The 23,704-nt window shown below is 38.5% G+C and overlaps 1 protein-coding gene across 5 annotated transcripts in view; it reads left to right on the forward strand.

Moving 5' to 3' along the window:
• Nucleotides 1–677: 677 nt before the first annotated feature.
• N4BP2 (NEDD4 binding protein 2) overlaps nucleotides 678–23,704 on the forward strand; it is a 68,097-nt gene continuing 45,070 nt past the window's right edge. For 2 of the 5 annotated variants that reach the window (XR_006334668.1, XM_043871004.1), the window contains exons 1-3: nucleotides 14,869–14,957; nucleotides 16,818–17,157; nucleotides 21,060–22,200. Coding sequence is in view for 4 of the 5 variants with exons in the window: in XM_043871004.1 (XP_043726939.1) it covers nucleotides 16,932–17,157; nucleotides 21,060–22,200 (1,367 nt within the window). In the remaining variant the exon portion in view is untranslated. Of the gene's footprint in view, nucleotides 747–5,395; nucleotides 5,460–14,868; nucleotides 14,958–16,817; nucleotides 17,158–19,570; nucleotides 19,664–21,059; nucleotides 22,201–23,704 lie in introns of those variants that run through there. The other 3 variants (XM_043871005.1, XM_043871007.1, XM_043871006.1) reach the window with 3 other exon arrangements.

Below are 23,704 nucleotides of genomic sequence, written 5' to 3' on the forward strand. Positions count from 1 at the left end.
GCCAGTACAACCTTGCGTTTTCTGGTTTTGCTTTGGGGGAACTGGGAGAGAGGGAAAGAGGCTTAGGCACGGCTGTGGTTATCGCGCAGTTTATTTCCGCACAAATTTCAGGTCCCTATCGCTCCGTTCACTAGCTCACAACGACTCCCACCTCGAAAACCCGACACATTGCAAAGGGCTTGCTCCTCCGTGTGACCCCACGACAGGGGAAGGGGGAAACACGTCAGGCTTTCGCTCGAGGCGGGGGAGGGCGGGCCCGGTGCGGCAGAGCGCGCCAGGCCGGGACCCGCTCACTGAGGGGAGACGGAGAGGCGGGAGCCTGGGGCCGGGGTCACCGGGGCCGGCAAGGCGGGGCGGGCCCACGCGCCCCAGCTGAGCCCGGGGACGAACCAGAGGTCGCGGCCCGAAGCCGGCGGGGGCGGGGGAGGCGGGGAGCGGCAATCCACCTGGGCGACGTGGCAGCCCTTCCCTGCACGCCGAGACCCCTCCCCATACGGCCGCCCACCCGCCCTCTCGCGGCTGGCTGCTGTGAGGCTGCTCTTCCCCGGCCGGACGGAGAGCGGCAGTGTCTCCCCGCCAGGCGCCCGCCGCGCGTCTCCCCCCGGCGGCCGTCGCGCTCGCCAGCCCTGCGCCGCGCCGGAAAGCGCTGTGGTGGCGGCGGGAAAGGGCTGCGGACCCGCGGCGCCGCGTCGCACACTCGACGACGCGGCCCCGGCCTCGACGCCCTCCGCCTGCTTCTGGAGCAGGTAAGGGCGGCGGGTGGGAGGCGGAGCGGCGGGGCTGGGCTGAGGGTCGGGAAGAATGGGATCCCGGCGGGCCCCAAGCCCGAGCGGAGGGCCTGAGGCAGCGGCGGGAGGCGCTGCGACCGAGACCCCGACCCCCCGGACGTGGAGGTCCGGCGCGGCCGTCTCCAGTCCGGCCCGCGGGCCCGGTCGCCCGGACGGAGGGGAAGTGAGGCGTCGGTGAGAGGCGGGCCCTGGCTCGCCGCCCGAGGTCGGGCGAAGGCGGAGGCAGTGGCCGCTTTCCTGGCCTCCCAGTCCCAGGCGGGCCTCTGGGCCCGTGACACACCCCTCTCGCCCCCCGGGGCTTCCCCGTCAGTTCCCGCTGGGACTTGACCTGGCGGCCCTCCGAGCTCCTTCGGCTTTCCCAGGCGGAACCTTCTTGGAACTTGGGGCCACCCTCCGGAGCACGTAGTCCTAGCACAGCCTTTTTATTTACTCACTTCAAATCCAAACACAGCCTCTCCGCACGTTCCGATTTTGGGTACTGTGGGGAGGCATTCCCGGTTACTGGTATCTGTGTCTCTTTGATCATCGTCCATACCACCCTCCCCCACGGCAACTTTGATCCTCACAGACTCCCTCCTTGAGCCCCGCTGTGATCCGGACTCTCTAGAGAGGTCCCTTTGAAAATCCGTCTTCGGTAGAGTAAGTCATCCGACACCGGGCAGTTTATTCCTTAAGCTCTTTTGGTTAAAACGTGGTATTTTTATTTTCTCTCTCTCTCAGAAAGAGAGATAGAGTAATTTAAAAAAATGTAAATGCCAGATCACGCTCAGTGTTGGCTTGGAAAAATCTTCTTTTCTGCAACAGTCTTTAGAACCAGGATCTGATATTTGTGGCACGGACAGGTTTGTACACATTCTCGCCATGCAGTGGTTGTAATGTCTCCATAGCACAGTTCTGACTTCAAGGCAGGATTGGCTGGTTTTTCTACTCGGCATCTTTAAGCCAATCAAGAAGCGCTGCTTGCCTGGAGACTGGATAACTCAGAAAAGGTGGGGATTGGTTGAGCTCAGAGAAGAAAATCTTGGAGATGAACCTGGCTTCTCAGAAAACAGTGACTGATTTGCAGCTGCCTCTCGCCTCCCTCTAAAAAAAATTTTTTTTAAAATCTTAACAGCAGCCTTTTCATTCTGTTTTTATTATTTCCATTGTTTTTCTCTCAAACGCCTTGTTCTCTTTTATAACTCATTTTAACCCTCACCTTTCAATTTTTCAATGAAAGAATTCTTAAAAAGATTTAAGAAATGTAAACGTCATGTGTTTGTGTTTTGATAATCACCGTGGTTCAATTTTCTTACTTTGCCCGTTTTACAAGGTCAGAAATTAAGTAAACATTTTTTTGTTCCTTTGCCAGAGCTTTATTATTCAAGTGGCTGTGCCAGGACGGCGGGGTGTGGGGGCTACAGTGATGGAGAGGGTGAAAAGAATAGGAAAGAAATGGCTGCTTTTCTATAAGAATACTACACTTTAGTTCATGAAAAGACTAACGTAAAACAAAACACGGGACAAATCAGCGTTTAGAACTTAACGAATGTCAGTTTGTGCACCTGTTGACTTTAGCTGCTTTGAAGGGGGTAATAAAGAGGAGTAAATACTGGACTTCACAGAAAAAGTGGGCTTAAGTTATGGAATGTTTTCTCTTTATTGAAGTAGGCGTAGTATCTGTACATAATAGAGGCTAAATAGTATCAGTGAAGGGGCATTTTTTAAAAATACTATGTGAGGATTTTCTCTTAAAATCTCCCTTTTCTTCATGATTATCTATGGCTATGCATCTTTTGATATGCAAAGCAGTAACCATTTATAAGTCAATGTGAATTTTAGAAAAGATCTACCATCTTTGCTTTTCTTCTATTCAGCTTTTTATATGCAAACTCACATTGTAAGTCTTGGGGAAGAATTTCAGTTTGTCAGGTCATACACTGGATCTTAGCAGAGTAAATGCCTGTAGTGGTAGTTTTATTAGGAATTAAAGAAGAGATTGAATTTTTTAAAATATATATTTACCATGCCAGACAATGAGTAAGCCAAATGTCATTAGGATTATATCTGGATTCTTAACTTTTAATAACGATCCTTCCATCTTTTATTGGATTTTTGTAGCTGTATCATTTAATCTTACAATGTTACTTTAACATGATATAGTATTTAGTAGAATGAACTTCCTCCATGTGTCCTTAAAATTTTTTAAAAATATGTTCGTTCTACTTATTAAATTTAAGAATTAGCTTGGGACTGACATGAATAATATTCAGTTTTTCTGTTCTGTAGCAGGCTGTCTTTTAAAAAATTTTTTCTTTTGTCTTCGAATTTGTTTCTTCTGGCTGTAGTGTCTTCACTGTTCTCCCTGCCTTACCCACCTTAAACTCTCTGCTGACCTACTTCAAAATTTAGGTGGTATATGTTGTAAAGTTTGCTTTGCTTTCTTCCCCCAGCAGAGATAATCACATATTCATCATATTACCTCTGAACGTTTAACATAGTATTTCCACTGTCCACTTACTGCTATATGGAGCTATCTCCTCCCTATAGTAACTGTGAGTTTCACTGAATTTTACTCAGTTTTTTTCCTTTAATTCTAGTTCCAAAGCTATAGTTGTGTAGGTATTAAATAAATATTGGCATGAATAAAGGAGATTTTTTTTCTTTTCTTTTTTTTGACCTTGCTGCATGACATGTGGGATCTTAGTTCCCCAACCAGGAATTGAACCCAAGCCCCCGGCAGTAGAAGTTCAGAGTTAAAGAAGATATTTTGCTCTTAAAAAAATATTTCTCCCAGTTACTATCTGTATGTTGATAATTTTTACATCTCCAACCCAGAGCTGTTTCTTGATAAATTGACTTGGGTTATTATCTACCTTCATAACACGTTCATTTGTATTCTCTCACAGGTGACTCAGACTGAGTGTATCCCAAACTATAGTTATTATCAACCTTCCCTTTCCCAGCCTCAAACCAAAAATATGAAACAAACTACCTCTTCTTCCTAGGGGAAGATTATGAGATAATGCATATGTGGTAAGAATTTGGTAAATAGTAGGCACTGCTAACAATAACTTGGCAGAAACCTGGGCTGTTTCTTTCCTTCTTTTCATTTTGTAATAGATCACTGAGACCTGTTGGATTCTTGCTCCTTAGTATCTCTTTTTTTTTTTTGGCCACATTGTAAGGCCTACAGGATCTTCATTCCCTGACCTTCATGTTCCCTGCAGTGGCAGTTTGGAGTCTTAACTACTGAACTGCCAGGGAAGTCCCGTCTCCTTAATATCTCTTGAATCTGTATCTTTTTTCCATTCCCAGGCTACCATCCTACTCAGTAGTTAGCATCATCTCTTACCTGGATTGCCACAGTAGCCTCCTAAGTGGTTATCCCTGCTTCCAGTCTTGCCTTCCCATTATCCACTTTATCCCACTGTAGCTGGAGTAATATAACACATTTAAACCCTTGACTCCTCAGCTCAAAACCTTTTTTGTGTGTGTGTCTTTTCATTGCCTTCAGCATAAACTCTGAACTTCTTAATCTGGCTTTCAGGATCATGACCTGGCATCTGTTAACTTCATCCTCTGTCACTTTGTCCTTTTGCCCTCAATATGCTAGTCATATTCAGTTACTTCATTTTTCTCTCAAGGTGCCAAGTTTGTTCAATCTAGGCTTGAGTACAGAAGCTGTCCTCTGTCTGGAATGCCTTCCCTTGCTCCCTGCTTCCCTCCCCTTTGGTTTTGTTAACACATACTTAGCTTTCAGGTCCTCATAGAGGTGATGCCTCTCCTGGGAAGCCAGTCCTCTATTTTCCTTAGCATTCTACATTCTCCTTGAAATTGCTCATTGTCATCTCACCATGTCCTGGTTAGAGTGTAACAAAAGAAAGAAGTAAATTGACTACCTTAAACCATGATGTGAGGAATTCCCTGGCTTTCCAGTGGCTAAGACTTCTCCCTTCCACTGCAAGGGGCATGGGTTGGTCCCAGATCTTTGAACTAAGATCCCACATGCTGCAGCCACGAAAGAAAAGAGACGTGGTTTGCGAAGAGTGTATTCAAAGCGAATTAAATAGTGATATTGGGGTTTACCTAGTAGGGAAGAGAAAGACATATCTGACAGATGCAAGTTTTCTAAGTAGGAAAGGCATACTATGTAGGTCCTTTTACAGCTTTAATTAACCATATCTTTACATATGAAGATGCAGACCTTAGTTTCCTGGCCAGGGTCGGAGCTGGCAGTGAAAGCGCGGAGTCCTAACCGCTGGACTCTCGGGACTTCCCAGTTCTCCCTGTGCTTATCGGCTGTGACTCTGGCACCATCTCTCCTACTGCGGTATGCTTCTCCACAGGCTGGGACCTGGTTCCCAGCACAGACTTAGCTACTTAGCGCCTCCCGTCAGAGGCTCTAGATAGATTTGGTCACTTGCCTGTCCCTTGACCAGTTCCTGCAGCTGAGGGGATGAGGTATATGCCTAGTTCAGCCTAAATCATGTGATGTGCTTACTTATATGGCCAGGGGTCTGTTAGCAGAAATAGGCCCCTGCTGGAGTAGGGGAGAAGGAGTTTTGGGCAAAGAATATTTATTCTGAATCTTAACCACCCTTCTGATTTCAAATTTATTTTCCTAGATATTTTATTCATGGGAAAGAGATGCCCTGTATTATGGACCTGAGTAGTCTAGCTACTGAAATGGTAAGTCCCATATTTTAAAGAACTAAATTGACTTTTTGGTTTGTCCTGGCATATAACAAATATTTATTAATCTCTTGTTTGCTAAATAAGAACATATTGTGAGATGCTTATAGACTAGCAGTCTAAACAAATAAGTACACAGATACTATGATAGAGGTATATTTAAGGTGCAGTAGCCCCTCTGTGTAAATCAGGCTTCGGGATAGTGGCAAACTTTCTTGAAAGAAAGTTACTTGAGCCAAGAAATAAGGATTGGGTAGGATGGGGTAGAGGGACTTCTGCATGGAACATGTGTGAGGCACAGAGATGTGAAGTGGTCTACTTTGGGAAACAAATAATTAGATACAGGAGAAGCAGAGAGTACCTGAGGAAGAATAGAGAAGAGAAGGGTAGGGGTAGGTAAGAGGCCAAATCATAGAAGTCCTTGAATGCTTTACAGTTGGAAAGTTGGAACTTGGTCTTGAGAGCCGTAGAGACATTGAAGCATTTTAAGTTGGAACTCTCAGGACTGAAGTGCCAAAGTAGTGTCCAAGTACATATGTCTGTGAGGCTGAACTCACAGAGACATCAGTGAGTAGTCCTGAAGAGAGATCTTAGTTCCCTGCCTAAGAATTGAACGTGGGCAGCCTGGATGAAAACCAGGCTAGAAAACCACTAGACCACCAGGGGTTGGTGTCTAGAGGCAAAATGACCCTGACTGTTGCTTCTGTGTGAAAGCAAGAATGTTTCAAGGAGGCAAAAACTGTAAAAAACAGATAAAAGTTTATTGTTAGAGACAGCACCACACGTGGGAGAACACACTTGTTTATTTTAAACTTGTTGATATAAGACTGAAATAAGACCGAGCGCGCACACGCACACACAAGGCAGAGATACGTGTTGGGGGAGTAAGTGTATGAGGAGGAGCACAGTAAAGAGGTGATTTAAATCACTTGTGTAGGATAGTCTTTCAAGGTCTTTGTTTACCTTTGGTGAATTATCTTGTTCCTTTTCCCCTTCTGACCTGTCCTAGGCCCTTCTCCAACATGTGTGTGCACCTTTTTGCTAAAGTTGGATTCTACCTCAGAGGCCTGTGGGGGTGTGTCCACACTTATTAAGGGGTGGTGCTCTCTCCTTTTTTGACCCCCAAGGAGCCTTCCTACTCTAGTGCAGACAGGGAAGTTTTCCTTGACTCAGGCGTGGTTATCTTATCTGTTTACTTCAACAGAGCTCACTTTTGCTGGTAGCTTTTATCCTTGGCTTGTCTGGGGGTAACAGAGCTTCAGTTTTACTGTGCTTGACAAACACCAACTGTCCAGCCCAAGGGCCTGTCTTATCTCCTACCTCAAGGCAGTTAACTATATTGGAGTTTGGGAGAGAATTCTTAGCTGGAGTCATAGGTATTGAAGCAGTGGGTTTGGATGGACCTAGAAAAAGGTGACGGAGCAGATGGTTGGGAATAGAGCCCGGGGTAGCAATGATACTTGAAAGAGTGAGCAGAAGAAAAGAGATCCATGATGGAAACTGAGAAGGGGCAGCCAGAGAAAAACTATGAGATGTAGGGGACAGATTACATTGGCTCAAGAAGTCAACAGAAAGTGGGAAGTTGAACAGTAAATGTAAACTACTTTTAAGAAACAAACTGCTTAGGAAATCCTGGGAGTTCGGATAGTCTGAGTTAAGAATTCTCCTATTAACTCAGTTAAGAATTCTGAGTTAATAATTCAGGGTGCATTGAGAAATCAGATTTCAAACAGGTTTTCCAGTACAGGAATTTGAACTTTTTAGAATTAGTATTTTTAAAGGTAGGAGAGGATAGAGACTTTTGGTGGGAGGTAGTTGGTAGGAAAGAAATGATTGAGTAGGGCTTAGATATGGTTTATGTACAATCAGTCATATTGGGATGTACAGAGTACATAGGGTATTTTGCATATAGTTTCTGGAGCTATAAAAATTCAGTAAATCTATTTTAGATCATTTTTTTTTTAGTCTTTCTTTTCTAATATATGCATTTGTATACTCTTCTATGCATGACTTTAATTGTATCTTACAAGTATGGATGTATAATGTTTTTATTTGTTTGAAATATTTTATAATTAATAATTATTTTAAAATCAGTATTAATATGTAATTTACATAATGATTCATCTTTGATGTATTGATGTATGTTTCTCAATTTTCATGTAATTGGGTTTTCTAGTTATATTTTTGCTATTGATTCTAGCATAATTCCATGTGACCTTGAAAATAATATTCTGTGGTTATTGGATCTGGTGTTATTTAGATACTAATTCAAGTTATACTTACATAACTCAAATCTTTTATGTCATTACTGCTTTTTCTCTCCCTTTTCTTTCTCCTTCCTCTCCTCTATGTGTGTGTGAGGAGCAGGTTAGTGGCTGAGGTGGGAACCTCTTTGTTATAAAAGTTACAGAGAGAGGGCTTTTACTAGTTGAATACAAACTTAGAATTGCTTTACCTTCCTGGTGGATTAGACCTTTTATCTTTGACTTTTATCATTGACATTGGTTACTGGTGATATAGATATGAGCAATTTTTAGTATAGTGGTAGAAATGGTGGGGCAAAATCATGTTTAAGAAAGGATGAAGGGGAAGAAATTGAAAACAGTTACTCTATGTTATACATGTTTTAACTTTTTTCTTGATATACAGGTATTTTATATTTAAATGTGGGTAGATGTGTTTAGTACTTCTTTTTCTTTATGGCCTTCAGTTTGTACTTTCTGTAAATAAAACTTCTTAACTTTCTAAAATTAGGTATTCATTTGCCTCATGGAACTTATATTCTAGAGCAGTGCTTATGGAAAAGTTCATATGTGACTTGATAGTCATTAACCACATGTAGCTATTGAGCACTTGAAATGTAACAAGGATGACTGAGAAACTGAATTTTTAGTTTTATATACTCTTTTTCAAAATTAAACTTTTTGAGATTGTAGAGTCACATAACTTTTTGTTGAGTCACACAACTTTTTGAGATTGTAAAGACATACCCGTTTGAATGCAGAGTTCCAAAGAATAGCAAGGAGAGATAAGAAAGCCTTCCTCAGTGATCAGTGTAAAGAAATAGAGGAAAACAATAGAATGGGAAAGACTAGAGATCTCTTCAAGAAAATTAGAGATACCAAGGGAACATTTCATGCAGAGATGGGCTCAGTAAAGGACAGAAATGGTATGGACCTCTAACAGAAGCAGAAGATATTAAGAAGAGGTGATAATACACAGAAGAACTATATAAAAAAGATCTTCATGACCCAGATAATCACGATGGTGTGATCACTCACCTAGAGTCAGACATCCTAGTGAAGTCAAGTGGGCCTTAGGAAGCATCACTATGAACAAAGCTAGTGGAGGTGATGGAATTGAGCTATTTCAAATCATGAAAGTGCTGCACTCAATATGCCAGCAAATTTGGAAAACTCACCAGTGGCCACAGGACTGGAAAAGGTCAGGTTTCATTCCAATCCCAAAGAAGGGCAATGCCAAAGAATGTTCAAACTACTGCATAGTTGCACTCATCTCACATGCTACCAAAGTAATGCTCAGAATTCTCCAAGCCAGGCTTCAACAGTACGGGAACCGTGAACTTCCAGATTTCAAGCTGGATTTAGAAAAGGCAGAGGAACCAGAGATCAAATTGCCAACTTCTGCTGGATCATCGAAAAAGCAAGAGAGTTCAGAAAAACATCTATTTTTGCTTTATTGACTATGCCAAAGCCTTTGACTGTGTGGATCACAATAAACTGTGGAAAATTCTTCAAGAGATGGGAATACCAGACCACCTTCCCTGCCTCCTGAGAAATCTGTATGCAGGTCAGGAAGCAACAGTTAGAACTGAACATAGAACAACAGACTGGTTCCAAATTGGGAAAGGAATACATCAAGGCTGTATATTGTCACGTTGCTTATTTAACTTACATGCAGAGTACATCATGTGAAATGCTGGGTTGGATGAAAAACAAGCTGGAATCAAGATTGCTGGGAGAAATATCAGTAACCTCACATATGCAGACGACACCACCCTTATGGCAGAAAGCGAAGAAGAACTGAAGAGCCTCTTGATGAAAGTGAAAGAGGAGAGTGAAAAAGTTGGCTTAAAACTCAACATTCAGAAAACTAAGATCACGGCATCTGGTTCCATCACTTCATGGCAAGTAGATGGGGAAACAATGGAAACAGAGACTTTATTTTTTTGGGCTCCAAAATCACTGCAGATGGTGACTGCAGCCATGAAATTAAAAGATGCTTGCTTCTTGAAAGAAAAGCTATGACCAACCTAGACAGCATATTTTATTTTATTTATTTTATTTTTTTTATTTTTTATTAGTTGGAGGCTAATTACTTCACAACATTTCAGTGGGTTTTGTCATACATTGATATGAATCAGCCATAGATTTACACGTATTCCCCATCCCGATTCCCCCTCCCACCTCCCTCTCCACCCGATTCCTCTGTGTCTTCCCAGTGCACCAGGCCCGAGCACTTGTCTCATGCATCCCACCTGGGCTGGGGATCTGTTTCACCATAGATAGTATACATGCTTAGACAGCATATTTTAAAGCAGAGACATTACTTTGCCAACAAAGGTCCACCTAGTCAAAGCTATTGTTTTTCCAGTAGTCATGTGTGGATGTGAGAGTTGGACTATAAAAAAAAGTTGACGCTATGGAAAACAGTGTGGAGATTCCTTAAAAAACTGGAAATAGAACTGCCATATGACCCAGCAATCCCACTTCTGGGCATACACACTGAGGAAACCAGATCTGAAAGAGACACGTGCACCCCAGTGTTCATCGCAGCACTGTTTATAATAGCCAGGACATGGAAGCAACCTAGATGCCCATCAGCAGACGAATGGATAAGGAAGCTGTGGTACATATACACCATGGAATATTACTCAGCCGTTAAAAAGAATTCATTTGAACCAGTTCTAATGAGATGGATGAAACTGGAGCCCATTATACAGAGTGAAGTAAGTCAGAAAGATAAAGAACATTACAGCATACTAACACATATATATGGAATTTAGAAAGATGGTAACAATAACCCTATATGCAAAACAGAAAAAGAGACACAGAAATACAGAACAGACTTTTGAACTCTGTGGGAAAAGGTGAGGGTGGGATGTTTCAAAAGAACAGCATGTATACTATCTATGGTGAAACAGATCACCAGCCCAGGTGGGATACATGAGACAAGTGTTCTGGCCTGGTACACTGGGAAGACCCGGAGGAATTGGGTGGAGAGGGAGGTGGGAGGGGGGATCGGGATGGGGAATACGTGTAACTCTATGGCTGATTCATATCAATGTATGACAAAACCCACTGAAATGTTGTGAAGTAATTAGCCTCCAACTAATAAAAATAAATAAATAAATAAAAAAAGTTGAGCACCAAAGAATTGATGCTTTTGAATGTGGTGTTGGAGAAGACTCTTCAAAGTCCCTTGAACTGCAAGGAGATCTTACCACAGTCCTAAAGGAAATCAGTCCTGAACATTTATTGGAAGGACTGATGCTGAAGCTGAAACTTCAGTACTTTGGCCACCTGATGCAAAGAACTGACTCATTTGAAAAGACCCTGATCCTGGGAAAGATTGAAGGCAGGAGGAGAAGGGGACGACAGAAGATGAAACGGTTGGATGGCGTCACTGACGTGATGGACATGAGTTTGAGCGAGCTCCGGTAATTGGTGCTGGACAGGGAGGCCAGTTGTGCTGCAGTCCACGGGGTTGCAAAGAGTCAGACACGAGTGAGCTCCTGAACTGAGAGTCACATGCAGTTGTAATAAATAACACAGAGAAATCTGTGCTCTTCACCCACTTCCCCCAGTGAAAGAAACATGTGCAAAATGACTTATGGCATCTCAACCAGGGTATTGATATTAATACAGTCAAGATATAGGACATTTCTGTCACTACAAAAATCCCTCAAATTTCCTTTTCATAGCCACATCCACTACTCCCTCTTCCTTCCTCCTCCTTAACCTTTGGCAACTGTTAATCTGTTCTCTATTTCTATATTTCTGTCATTTCAAGAATGTTAAGCAAATAGGGATCATTCAATACATAGCCTTTTGCATGGGCTTTTTTTACTCAGCCTAATTCTCTGCAATTTCATCCAGGTCTTGTGTGCCAATTGTAGGTTTCTTTTTATTGCTGACTATTAACTCCATGGGATGGAAGTAACATAGTGTGTTTAACTGTGTACCCATTGAAGGACATCTGAATTGTTTTCTGGTTTCTGGTTATAATAAATAAAGCTGCTGCAAATATTTATGTACAGGTTTTTGGGTAAACATAATTTTCCATTTCTTAGAAATGTCCATAAGTGCAATTACTTAATTGTATGGTAGTTGCAGATTTAGTTTAAGAAACTGCCAGACTGCTGTCCGGAGTGGTTTTATCATTTTACATTCCTATCAGCAGCATAGGAGCCATCCTATTTCTCTGTATCCTTGCCAGGATTTCCTACTGTCATTATTATTTATATTTGCTAACTTAATAGATGTGTAAGTATTATAATATCTCATTGTAGTTTTAAATTGCATCTACTTAATGGCTAATATTGAAATTCTTTATGTACCTGTGTGCCATCTGTATATCCTTTTGGTGAAATCCCCCCCGCTCCCCACACTTTCTAGTTGAATTACTTGGTTTTTGTTTGTTTGTTTTTTTTACTTTGAGTTTTGATAAAGTTTGTTTATATATTTTGGATACTAGTTCTTTGTCAGATGCATGATATGCAAATAATTTCTTTCAGTCTGTTGTTTTTCTTTTTATACTCTTAACAAGATTGTTCCCAGAGTAAAAGTTTTAAGTTTGGATAAAGTACAGTTTAATCAGTTTTTCCTTTTATGGAACATACTTTTGGTGTTTTTGCCTAGCCCTACATCCTTAAGATTTTCTTTTTTTTCCTAAAAGTTTTATAGTACTATGGATTTAAGTCCTTGATCCATTTTGAGTTGTTGTTGTTTTTTTTTTAAATAAAGTGTGAGACTTAGGCCAAGGTTTTTCTTTTTCTATCTGTGGGTGTCTATTTGTTCCATTTGTTGAAAGTTCTATTTGTTGAAAGGTTATATTTTCTCCATTGAATCGCTTTTGCATTTTTGTCAGATGTCAGTTGGGCATATTCATGTAGGTCTCTTCTGTTTCCTAATCTCTATGTGTTGTCAGATCTGTATGCCTGTCCCTCCACTGATACCATATAGTTTTGATAAGTGTAGCTTTATAGTAAGTCTTAAAATGGAAGCAACTGAATCTTTTTACTCTTTCAAAATTGTTTGAACTGTTCTAGTTCCTTTGTCTTTCCATTTAAATTTAGGAATAATCTTGTCCATATCCACAAAAATTCTTGCTGGGGTTTTGATAGGAATTGTGCTAAACTGTATGTCAATTTGAGAAAAATTGACATCTTTACTATATTGAATCTAACAGCTCATAAATCCATTCATCTGTTTTTTCAAAAATTTTCATCACTATTTTGTATTTCTAGCATATGTCTTATACATGTTTTCTTAGATTTATTCAGAATATTTCATTATTTGAGCATTTGTGAATAATGTTGTATTTTTAATCACAAGATTCATGTATTCATTAGTAGAATATATAAATACAGTTGCTTTTGTGTATTTATCTTGCATCCTTTGCTGAACTCATGTTGGAGATTTTGTTGATTCCTTGGGATTTTTTCCACATAGATAGCTATGTTATTTACAAATAGGAAAGTTTTATTTTTTCCTTTTGAATCTGTATATCTTTTATTTCCTTTCCTTCCTTTACTTCACAGGCTAGAACTTCCAGCATTGTATTTCTTAAGAGTGGTGAGAGTGGACATCTTGCTTTGTTCTCAATCTTAGGATGAAAGCATACAGTATTTTACTATTAAATGAAATGTAATCTGTAAGGTTTTGAGGAAGTTCTCATATATTCCTATTTTTTGGGTAGTTTTTATCATGAATGGGTATTGAATTTTGTCACTTTTTTCCTTCATTTATTCATGCAACTAAGGTTTTTCTTCATTAGCCTATTAATATAATGCGTTATACTGATTTTTGAATAATGAAGAAGCCTTGTATCTCTGGGATAAACCTCATTTAATAATGGTGTATAATTCTTTTAAAATAAATTGCTGATTTCTGTTTGTAATATTTTCTAAGGATTTTTATGCCTGTATTCATGAAGGATATTGGTTTGTAGTTTTTTTTTCTGGTACTGCTTTGTCTGATTTTGGTATCAGGGTAACAGTACTGACTTGATAAAATGAATTAAGAAGTGTTCCTTCTTCTATTTTTGAAAGAGACTATATATGGTAGACTTCTCCATTGAAGGTATTTAGGCCTGACATTTCTTTTTTGGGAATTTGTAAATTGTGAATTAAATTTCGTTAAAAATCATAGGGCTTTTATCTATTTCCTGTTAGGTGAGTTATGATAATTTGTGTTTTTTGAGAAATAAATATTTCATATAAGATGTCAGACTTCTGTATATACGCTGGTTCGTAGTATTCTCTAAGTCTTTTGATGTCTGCAGGGTCTAGAGTGATTGTTTTTCTCTTTTCAGTTTTATTCATTTCTGCTCTGGTCTTTATTATTCTCTTCCTTCTACTGGCTTTGGGTTTATTTTGCTGTTCTTTTTCTAGGTTCTTGTAGTGGAAAGTTAAATCATTGATTTGAGACTTTTCATCTTTTCTAATGTATGAATTTATAGTTTTAAATTTGCTATAAATTTTTGCCATTGCTGCTTTAGCTGTGTCTTACAAATTTTGATATGGTGTATTTTCATTTTCATTCATTTTTCTGTATTTTAAAATTTTCCTTTAGACTTCCTCTTTGACCCATAGATTATTTAGTCTATTACTTACGTTCTAAGTATTTGGAGATTTTTGTAATCTTTTTTGTTATTGACTTTGAGTTTGATTTCATTGTGGTCAGAGAACATACTTTATATGATTTCAGTTCTTTCAAGTTTGTTGAGGTTTGTTTTACAGTCTAGGATATGGTCTATTTTGGTATATGTTATTTGGGTTCTTGAAAAGGATATGCATTCTGCTGTTGTTGAATGGAGTGTATAAGTGTTGATTAGATCCTTAAATGATGGTTAGTGAGTTCTTCTGTATCCTTGCTGATCTTATGTCTATTTACTCTTATTGAGAGAGGGGTGTTGAAGTCTCTAACTATAATTATAAGCTTGTCTATTTCTCCTTTCAATTTTGTCAATTTTTGTTTCACTTAATTTAGTAGCTCTGTTTGGTGTCTACACATTTAGGGTTGCTCTGAATTCTTGTCAGACTGATCCTTTATAATTATATAGTGTTCTCTATCTTTGCTGATTTTTTTTTGCTCTAAAATCTACTTCATCTGATATTTATATATAAAATGTAATTTTACTTAATTTTAACTAATTTAAATTCAAATAGGCACATGTGGCTGGTGGCTGCCATATTGAGATTGCAGTCCTGGAAGATGGAGAGAGCTATGACACAATAAATTTAATTAAAAGGTAAATTTTATGGAATGTAGAAGGTGTTAAGGGCAATGGGTGGTTAACAGAAAAGGGAGATTGGGAAAGAAAAAGTGGGGAATATGACTTTAAATTAGATAATCAAGGAAGAAATCATTGAATGTGGTACTTGAACAAAGAGTTGAAGGGGTGAAAGAGTTAGCAATGTAAGTATCTTGCGAAAAAGTATGTTAAAGGCCAAAAGTGGAAGTGGGCCATAGTAAGAAATTTAGCTTTCACTGTGAGTGATATGGAGAGCCAGATGAGAATTAAAGCATACTGTGACTCGTTCTGACTTACGTTGTATGAAGATCGTTTTGGCTGGTGTATTGAAAATAGACTGTAGGGGATAAGAGGTGTAGAAAGAGGGAGACCATTTAGGAGACAGGAATACAGATGGAGGATGACTATAGCCAGACCAAATGTTTAGAGCAGGTTTCAGAGAAAATATCAGACAGTTGGTTTTAGATCCTGTTACATTTGAATTGTTCATTAGATAGATCCAAGCGGAGAAAGCAAGTAGATTGTCAGAATTCTCCAGATCTATGAGTCGTTGCCCTTGTGGAGCTTACACTTTGCTGGAATATGGGTAATAAATAAAACAAGTGGATGAAACACATATACTATTTTAGAAGGTAAGTTTTATGGAGAGAATTCAAGTAAGGAAAGAAGGATAAATGGTGTTGGACACCTGACTTCTGAGAAGGTAACAATTGAGTAATGATAGGAAAGACATCTTTTAGATACCTGGGATAATAGTAGTTTAGGTGAAGTGAAGTGAAGTCGCTCAGTCGTGTCCGACTCTTTGCGACCCCATGGACTGTGGCCTACCAGGCTCCTCCCTCCATGGGATTCTCCAGGCAAGAATACTGGAGTGGGTTGCCATTTCTTTCTCCAGAGGACCTTCCCGACTCAGGGATCGAACCCAGGTCTCCTGCACTGCAGGCAGACACTTTGACCTCTGAGCCACCAGGGAAGCAGAAGGGACCAAATATAAAAGTTCTAAGATGGAGCATGACTGATGTGTGACGGACAAGGTGAAGTATGGCTCGAGTGACATGAGCAAGGGAGAGAGGAATAGGGATGACTGCACCAAAGTAAAGATGTCTGGGTTGTAGGCCATTCTAAGGGTCCTGACTTTATTATGAGTGTAATGGGGACCTGGTGGATAGTTTAGCAGAAGAGAGGTGTGATCTGACCTGTGGTTTAACTGAGTCACTCTAGTTGTTGTGCTCAGTAGACTGAAGGGGCAAGGGTGGAAGCAAGGAGGTTAAGAGACTTTTATACTAATCCAGGCAAGACTGTTGTAGCCATGGAAATGGTGAGGAATGATCATATTCTGGATACATTTTGAGGGTTGCATTGAGAAAATTAGCTTACTAATTGGATGTGGGATGAGAGGAGTCAAGAATTATTCCAAGATTTTTGACCTGAGCAGCTGGAAGGATAGAGTCACCTTAACTGAGATGGGAAAGACTGGGAAGAACAAGTGTGAAGTATGTGATAAGGAGCTCAGTTTTGGACATGTGACGTTTATGATGCCTGTTGGACATCCAAATAGGTGTTCAGTAGGCATCCTCATTATGAATATTGTGTTGTTGTTTTTTTAAATGAAGTGATTGTGCTAAAATAGTGTACTCACCATTCTGAAACTATATTACATTTGTCAATATCTTAATTTTTAACATGGTCAATCCTGAAAAACTTGAATATTTTGGAGAGGGAAATTGACTGCTCTTGGGCTTTGGTGCCCACCAGAGTTGATGGTACTTTCTTAGAGTTAAATAAAGATGTCATTCCAGTTTTAGATCTGAAACTATTAACTATAGTCTGAGTGTTTCAACTTGCTTTCTATTTTAGGTCCTTTTACTACTGGATTGTGCAAGATATTTAACCCTATTTTCTTTGAGGTATGACTTAAATATCAAACATCTTAAATAAGAAAAGGGAAACATTTTAGTTTTGGAAGTCAGAATGCCAAGGAGAAGGAAAAATCTTGGGGGAAATCCTTTTCGGAAGACCACAAACTCTAAGGAAGTTGTATCCAGTGTTACTAGTCATGAGGAGCCAGCCACTACTCTTCCTTCCGTGTATGAGACAGAGGTTGATCAGGAAGAACTCTTCACCAGTGTCTCAGAGATGTTTTCTGATCTGGATCCTGATGTAGTGTATTTGATGCTTTCTGAATGTGATTTCAAAGGTGAGAAAAGTTTAGTTTGAACCCTTTGCATTTTATAAAAAGGTTTTATGTGCTATATTACCAGTAGTAATATAGAAAATGACTACGTTATTTCTATTTTGTTCATCACTTCTTGAATATCTGCTGTGGGTAAGGTACTAAGTTTAGTATTATGAGGGATATAAAGAAGAATAAAACATCGTTTCTTCTTTCAAGAAATGTATAGTTCTAGGTATAGAATGTATGTGTAGATTTCATCTTTTATGTTTTATTTCTTTTTATTTTCCCTCTCGAAAAGGTTGGCATTATTGACATTTTGGACCAGATAATTCTTTGTTGTGAATGACTTTCCTGGGCATCATAGGATGTTCAGCAACATCTCTGGCCTGTACCCATTAGATGCCAGTGGCACATCCCCTATCCCGCCCCCGCAGTTGTAACAATTAAAAATGCCTCTATATATCATCTTATGTTCCCTGGGGAAAATCATTCCCAGTTGAGAGCCGCTGACCTAGAGTACTCTATAAAGAGAGGGATTTTAAAAACTGTTTTGTTGTACTGCTGTATCTCCAGCTCCTAAATAACCAAACGACTGGCTTGGACCTCAGTAAATATTTATTGAGTGGAAAGGTAATTATAATTATGGAAATGAGAGCTGATTAAGAGTTGAGGCTAACAGATCAGTGTGATTTTAAATTGGCTTTGGAGTCAAGAAAACTAGGTTGATTTTCCAGCTCTACCTCTTAACCTCTCTGGGTTTCAGTTTTCTTATATGTTAAAGAGAAAAATAATAGTATATACCTCACAGGACTTTTTCAGTAAGGATTGAGTTTTTGTTTTGTTTTGATAAAGTCTTCAGTGTAGTAAATTATTAATGATTTGTAATAAATTGTTTAGATATATGTTTGCAGACAGGGGAAACTATCAAATTTAAATGGATGAGTAAGTTAAATATTGATGTTTAGTATTGCTGTTGGCCATGATTAGTGTAAGTAAAATTATTCTAGGTTTGGGGAATTTTGGTAATGGGGTAAACTTCAGTTTTTTGGTTTTTTTTTCACATTCCACAGTCTGTAATGTGAGCCTATCTTACCTGTCCTGTTACGTATGCAGAAAACCAGTTTTCAGCAGTCTACATGATGCTCAGAAATAGAGTTTACAGTGTTACTTGTGGCTTCAACATATATTTCCTAATTTTGGTGTGTTTAAAATTTACTTTTGCACATACACTAATAGCAGTGAAGAAGTACAAGGAAGATATCAGTATGTTATCTTTACATCCTAACAAAAAACATTTTTCTTTTCCAGGATCTTCTCTATACCTTGTTCATAAATACTAATGTTTTGAGTAGTTTGAATAATAACATTTATGATGTTGTATATTTTACTTTTAAAACTTAACCTAATACAATCATTTTTTTTCAGTTTGGCTGCAGTCTTTATATTTTTTAATAGCTTTCTAATATTCTATTGGGTTATTATGCTCTAATTTATTTAATTATTAATATTGCAAAGAACATCTTGGTATGAATAACCTTTTCCGTCTTTTGGCTTTCTCCCAATTCCGATTGCTTCTATCACAGGGTAAGGACAGTTTTTGGCTCTTGGAAACATAGTGCTGAATCGCCTACTAAAGAGGTGTGGCATATGGTTACCAGAGGTGCAGGCGGGGGGATGGATAAATTCGGAGACTTAGTTGACATATACACACACTGCTCCATGTGAAATAGTAACTGATAAAGATGTGCTGTGCAGCGCAGGGGAGTCTTCTCAGTACCCTGGAAGGGCCTGGGCTGGAGAAGGATTAAATAGAGAGTGGGTGTGTGTACATGTGTGACTGCTGCGCTTGCCCTATAGCAAAAACTGTGACCAACGTTGTAGGTCAACTACACTCCAATAAAAATTAATTAAAGAATGAATTTACCTTATACAATAAAGATGTGCCAATTTGTAATGACACTGGCTCTGTATAAGGGTTTCACTACAGCCTTATCAGCATTGAGTGGTATTCTTTTAAGATTTAGGAATAAGGTTTTACCTTTTCTTTCATGGTTGGTTTTTTTTTTTTAAGATAAAGAGAAATTTTAACTTTTTTATGTATGATTGTTTATTAGTTCTTGTATTGTGTGAATTGTTGATGTGTTTTCCATTGTTTTAGTTTTTCTCAACACTGTAGAAACTTCGGTGTTTTATGTATATAGTTTGATCTTTTACTTCTTTTTACATATACTGTTTTTTATTATATACACATTAATTTTTTTGGTTGATCTTTTGTGATTTTTCTATCATGTAGTTTTTCCTTAGAAATTCTTCTTATATTTGCTTTCCCCTCCCTTTTTTTTTTCCCTTTTTTCCGTGTTTATTGCTATAGTCTTCTAACTGGTCTCTCTGCCAGGCTTGCCCCCTCCAACCCCTCTTTGTTTTTCTTCTTAAGGGAACACTAATTGGGTGCTTACTAAGTGCCAGCCCTTGTGCACAGCCCTTTTTCATGGATTATCTCATTTAATCCTCACAACAGCCCTATGAGGTAGGTACTTTTGTTATCCACACATTGCAAATGAGAAAATCAAAGCTTAGGAAAGTTAACTAACTTGTTCAAAGTGTTCATGCCAGCAAGTAGGGATTTAAATGTCATTCTGATTCCCGGCCAGAGCTTTTACTTACTGTGCTGTGCTGTTTCCACATTTATCTTCCTTCAGATAATACACAAAAATAATATGAAAAAGCCTCAGATTTCAGATGCTTAACAATTGTAATTTCTCTGTATTTATGTTATAATGGAAAGAGCTCAGCATTGGAGTCGACACACCAGTCCTGACTCTGACACTTATTATCTGTGTGACTTGGGCTAAGTTAATGTACTTTCTAAACTTCATTGTCTTTCTCTCTGTGCTGGGAATACTATAGCTTGTAGTATCATTTGAAGATTCAGTGAGACAACAAAACATCTAGCCCAAATGCTATGACAGGTAGTTTCCCTTCAAGTTCCCTTAGAAAATAAAATTAGTATTTCTTACCATGAAATAGAGGACCCGTCCCAGTTTTACTTGATTTCCCTTTCCATTTTTATCTCCTTCTCTAATCTGCCATGTTACTGTGTACTCGCATTCCAAGAAAGTCAATAGCTTAAACATGCTGTGTGTTTCCAGGATTGGGTTTGCCTTTCCCTTCTGTATTGACAAGTTTCTTTTTGATTTTCAACTCCCAGTTTACATATCACCTCATGTGAAATCTTTCCTTACTTTCCTATAAGGCTGCTTAAACATTTGTATATTATTAAGAGTGTGCAGTATTTAATCTATATTATAGTATAATTGTTTCCTAACATCTTCAGTTGTTTCCATTAGACTGCGAAAATCCTTTGAGTATAGTAAAAACTATATCCTATTCATCTTTGTATAAAGTATGTCTGATATGTAGTACATGCTCATGCATATTTTTTGTGTTAAGTGAAATTCATAGTATGGACCATATAAACAAATTAGATTTATTAGAATACTTATTAATAAATAGAATACTTCATACTTAAAATAGCATGTAGTAGGTAAGTATTTGTTGATTAAATCAACTGGTTTTAGGATCTTTATAAACAACCCTAAAGTATACAGTTCCAGATATTTTTCTTTTACTCAATAAATTCATCAGAGAATATCTACTTGATGGCAATTTATTGGCCTAGTTTATTACTGTTTGTCTGAAGGTAACAACATTGCATGTCTCCATTATTCAAACCTTTCACTATACAGACTTAAATATTAGTAAAGTGTTAAGTTAAAAATGACTTGAATATTTATAAATTTCTTGACATTTCATTCAATGTAAAGTCAGTATAATTTTATGTGAATTTTAATTAAATTATATTTTACTATTTTCAATCCATATAGATATATTTTATTGTTATTATTGTTCTTATTGTTGTACAGTTGAAAATGCCATGGATTGTCTATTAGAATTATCAGCCACTGATGCTAAGATAGAAGAATCGTCTTCAAAAACCTCTGTTGCTTCTGAGAAACAAGTAAATGCAGTGGAATGTGAAATAATGGAAAAGTGTCCTCCAGAAGAAGAGAGTGAAGATTCAAAAATGGATTCATTTTTGGACATGCAGCTAACTGAAGACTTAGATTCCTTAATACAAAATGCTTTTGAGAAATTGAACTCTTCTCCTGATAACCAAGCATACTCATTTTTGCCTTTGCAAGATGTTAATAATTTTAGTGACCCGAGTTCATTTATAAGTTCAGATTCAAGTAATATGACTCCCATTCTTTCTACCCAAAATATGGATTTGAACAGTGAAAATTTAGAGCATTCTGTCTCTGCATTAAGTTCAAATTCCTTAACTTCACATTCAGTTTCAAATGGGTCCAAAAGTTTTACAAAAGATAACACATTGGCATTGGAAGATTCTCATCTCAGTAGTTCTTTAAATGCAGATAATGATAGTGTGATGGATGGCAGGAACCAAATTCAGAGAGAGCTTTCAGAATCTGAGTGTGTTAAGACTCAGTTCTCTCAAACCCCTGTAGATTTGGATGCCAATGAGCTTCAGGCTCCTCTAAACCTTGCTGTCCAAAATCCAGGGCTTGGTTTAATAGGTACAGGTGGAGATCAGAAATCTACGCCTGTCGCTGATGTTTTTGTACCTTCTGAAGAATTCAGTTTCCAGCCACACAAACATACTGAACTGCCACCAAAGGGGAAGGATGTGAATTACTGCCCAGTACTCACCCCCCTCCCTCTACTGCTGCCTCCTCCTCCCCCTCCACCAATGTGGAACCCAATGATTCCTGCTTTTGACCTCTTTCAAACAAACCATGGCTTTGTAGCTCCTGTTGTAACAACAGCTGCACACTGGAGGCCTGTCAACTACACATTTCCACCCCCAGTTATTTCTCATACTTCCCCAACAAAGGTATGGAGAAGTAAAGAGGGAACAAGTGCTTATCAGGTACAAGAAACTCCAGTTTCTCAGGTTGTAAGAAAGAAGACATCATCTTATGTTGGACTAGTTCTCGTTCTTCTCAGAGGCCTTCCAGGATCAGGAAAATCTTTTTTGGCAAGGTATGAGGTTTAATTGAGTTTAAAAAATGAGTGTAATGTGTGAACTTGAATATTTTCTAACAGCTTGAATATGTGAAATGTCTTTACTTCATAGAGATGTTTACTAATTTTTTCTAACTTTGTAGCTAATAGCACTGTTTTCTCCAGAAGTTTTTATTGAATTCTTTTGTTTTAGAATATAATTTTGAGAGACAGAATAGAAGAAAAAAATTAAAGATGATTTCAAGATTGTGAGCTTGTAAAATCAAACGAAATAAGTTCATGTGGAAGAGAACTAATTTGAGTGGGAGAAAGATGAATTCAGCTTTGATTATATAGATAAAGGGTCATAATTGATTTTGAATTCAAGGAAGTCGTAACAAGAATTCTGCTGGTAGTTGGAAATTTGGAATTGTAGCATGTTGTTAAATAAGGTTTAGAAATGTATAATTTGAAGGAAGAGAACATAGGATGAACCATTGGTAATCAGAGAACTTCAAATTTTCAGTGATTTTTTTTTCTTGCAAATGCGGTACCCTCAGTTGTTCTGTCTTGTGTATCCCATCTGTATGCTTTTTGTAGTTGATATATTGTGGATGTCTTGGTCTGAGAGACCACAGTCAGGGTTAGAGGCAACTTCGTTATACTTTCAGTGATACTTGCTAAAGGGTGTTGTTTTCAAAGTTTCTTCAATCCTCTTCTTTAAATTCCAGAATATTTACATCTAATTTATTTTATTTGCCAGTTTTCCCCTTTTCCTTCTAAGTTTTATTTGTTTTCTCTCATGGTTTGCTGTTCTCAGCTGAGTCTTTTCTATTTGATCCTAGGTATATCTAGTCTTTGGGAATACTCATGTATACCTTGATAGGCTCATTTTCAGTTGTTTTTTAAATGTCCTTTCTTAGTCTGGATTTATCTTCCAATAAATTTTCACATATTCTACTCATGTATTTATAAATATATTCTTCTATAGACGTAAGCTTTCTGTTAGATTTAATGACCACAAGAAGAGGAAATAATAATATAGATAATACAGTCAATTATGATACTTCATTTTGTGAAAGATTGAAACAAAAGGGGGTACCTTAAAAGGTAATAGAGCTGTGACACAGGTTTGAAGAAGTAGGTTTCAGAGGCCTTAGAGCCAGAAGCAGCTACAGTCACAGACTGGGAAGAGAAAGAAATGCTTGTCACAAAGGTTGGAGCTTGCTAACATTTGAATGAAAACAGAGAAATAACTGGGAAGTGCAGAGATAGGCAGCTGAGTTTTCTCAGAGAGAGTGGACCACAGTGTTAAGCTGTTGTGCCCAAGGAAAATGAAAGATGAAAAACTCTTTCAGATTTATTGGAAAGAAGGCCACAAATGGCTATTTTGAAAAACAGTTTTGTTTCCCTGGACAGGTGGAAGACCTTAAAACCTTAAAAAAGCATTTATACTAAAGCAGTTAAGGAGAGAAGTGGGGTAACACTTGAAAAGGGATCTTTAAAGTGTGGTTAAAAATTCAAAAGATAGCTGAGATAGATG

This window comes from Cervus elaphus, chromosome 17 (genome assembly GCF_910594005.1).
Source record: "Cervus elaphus chromosome 17, mCerEla1.1, whole genome shotgun sequence".
Taxonomy (NCBI): Eukaryota; Metazoa; Chordata; class Mammalia; order Artiodactyla; family Cervidae; genus Cervus; species Cervus elaphus.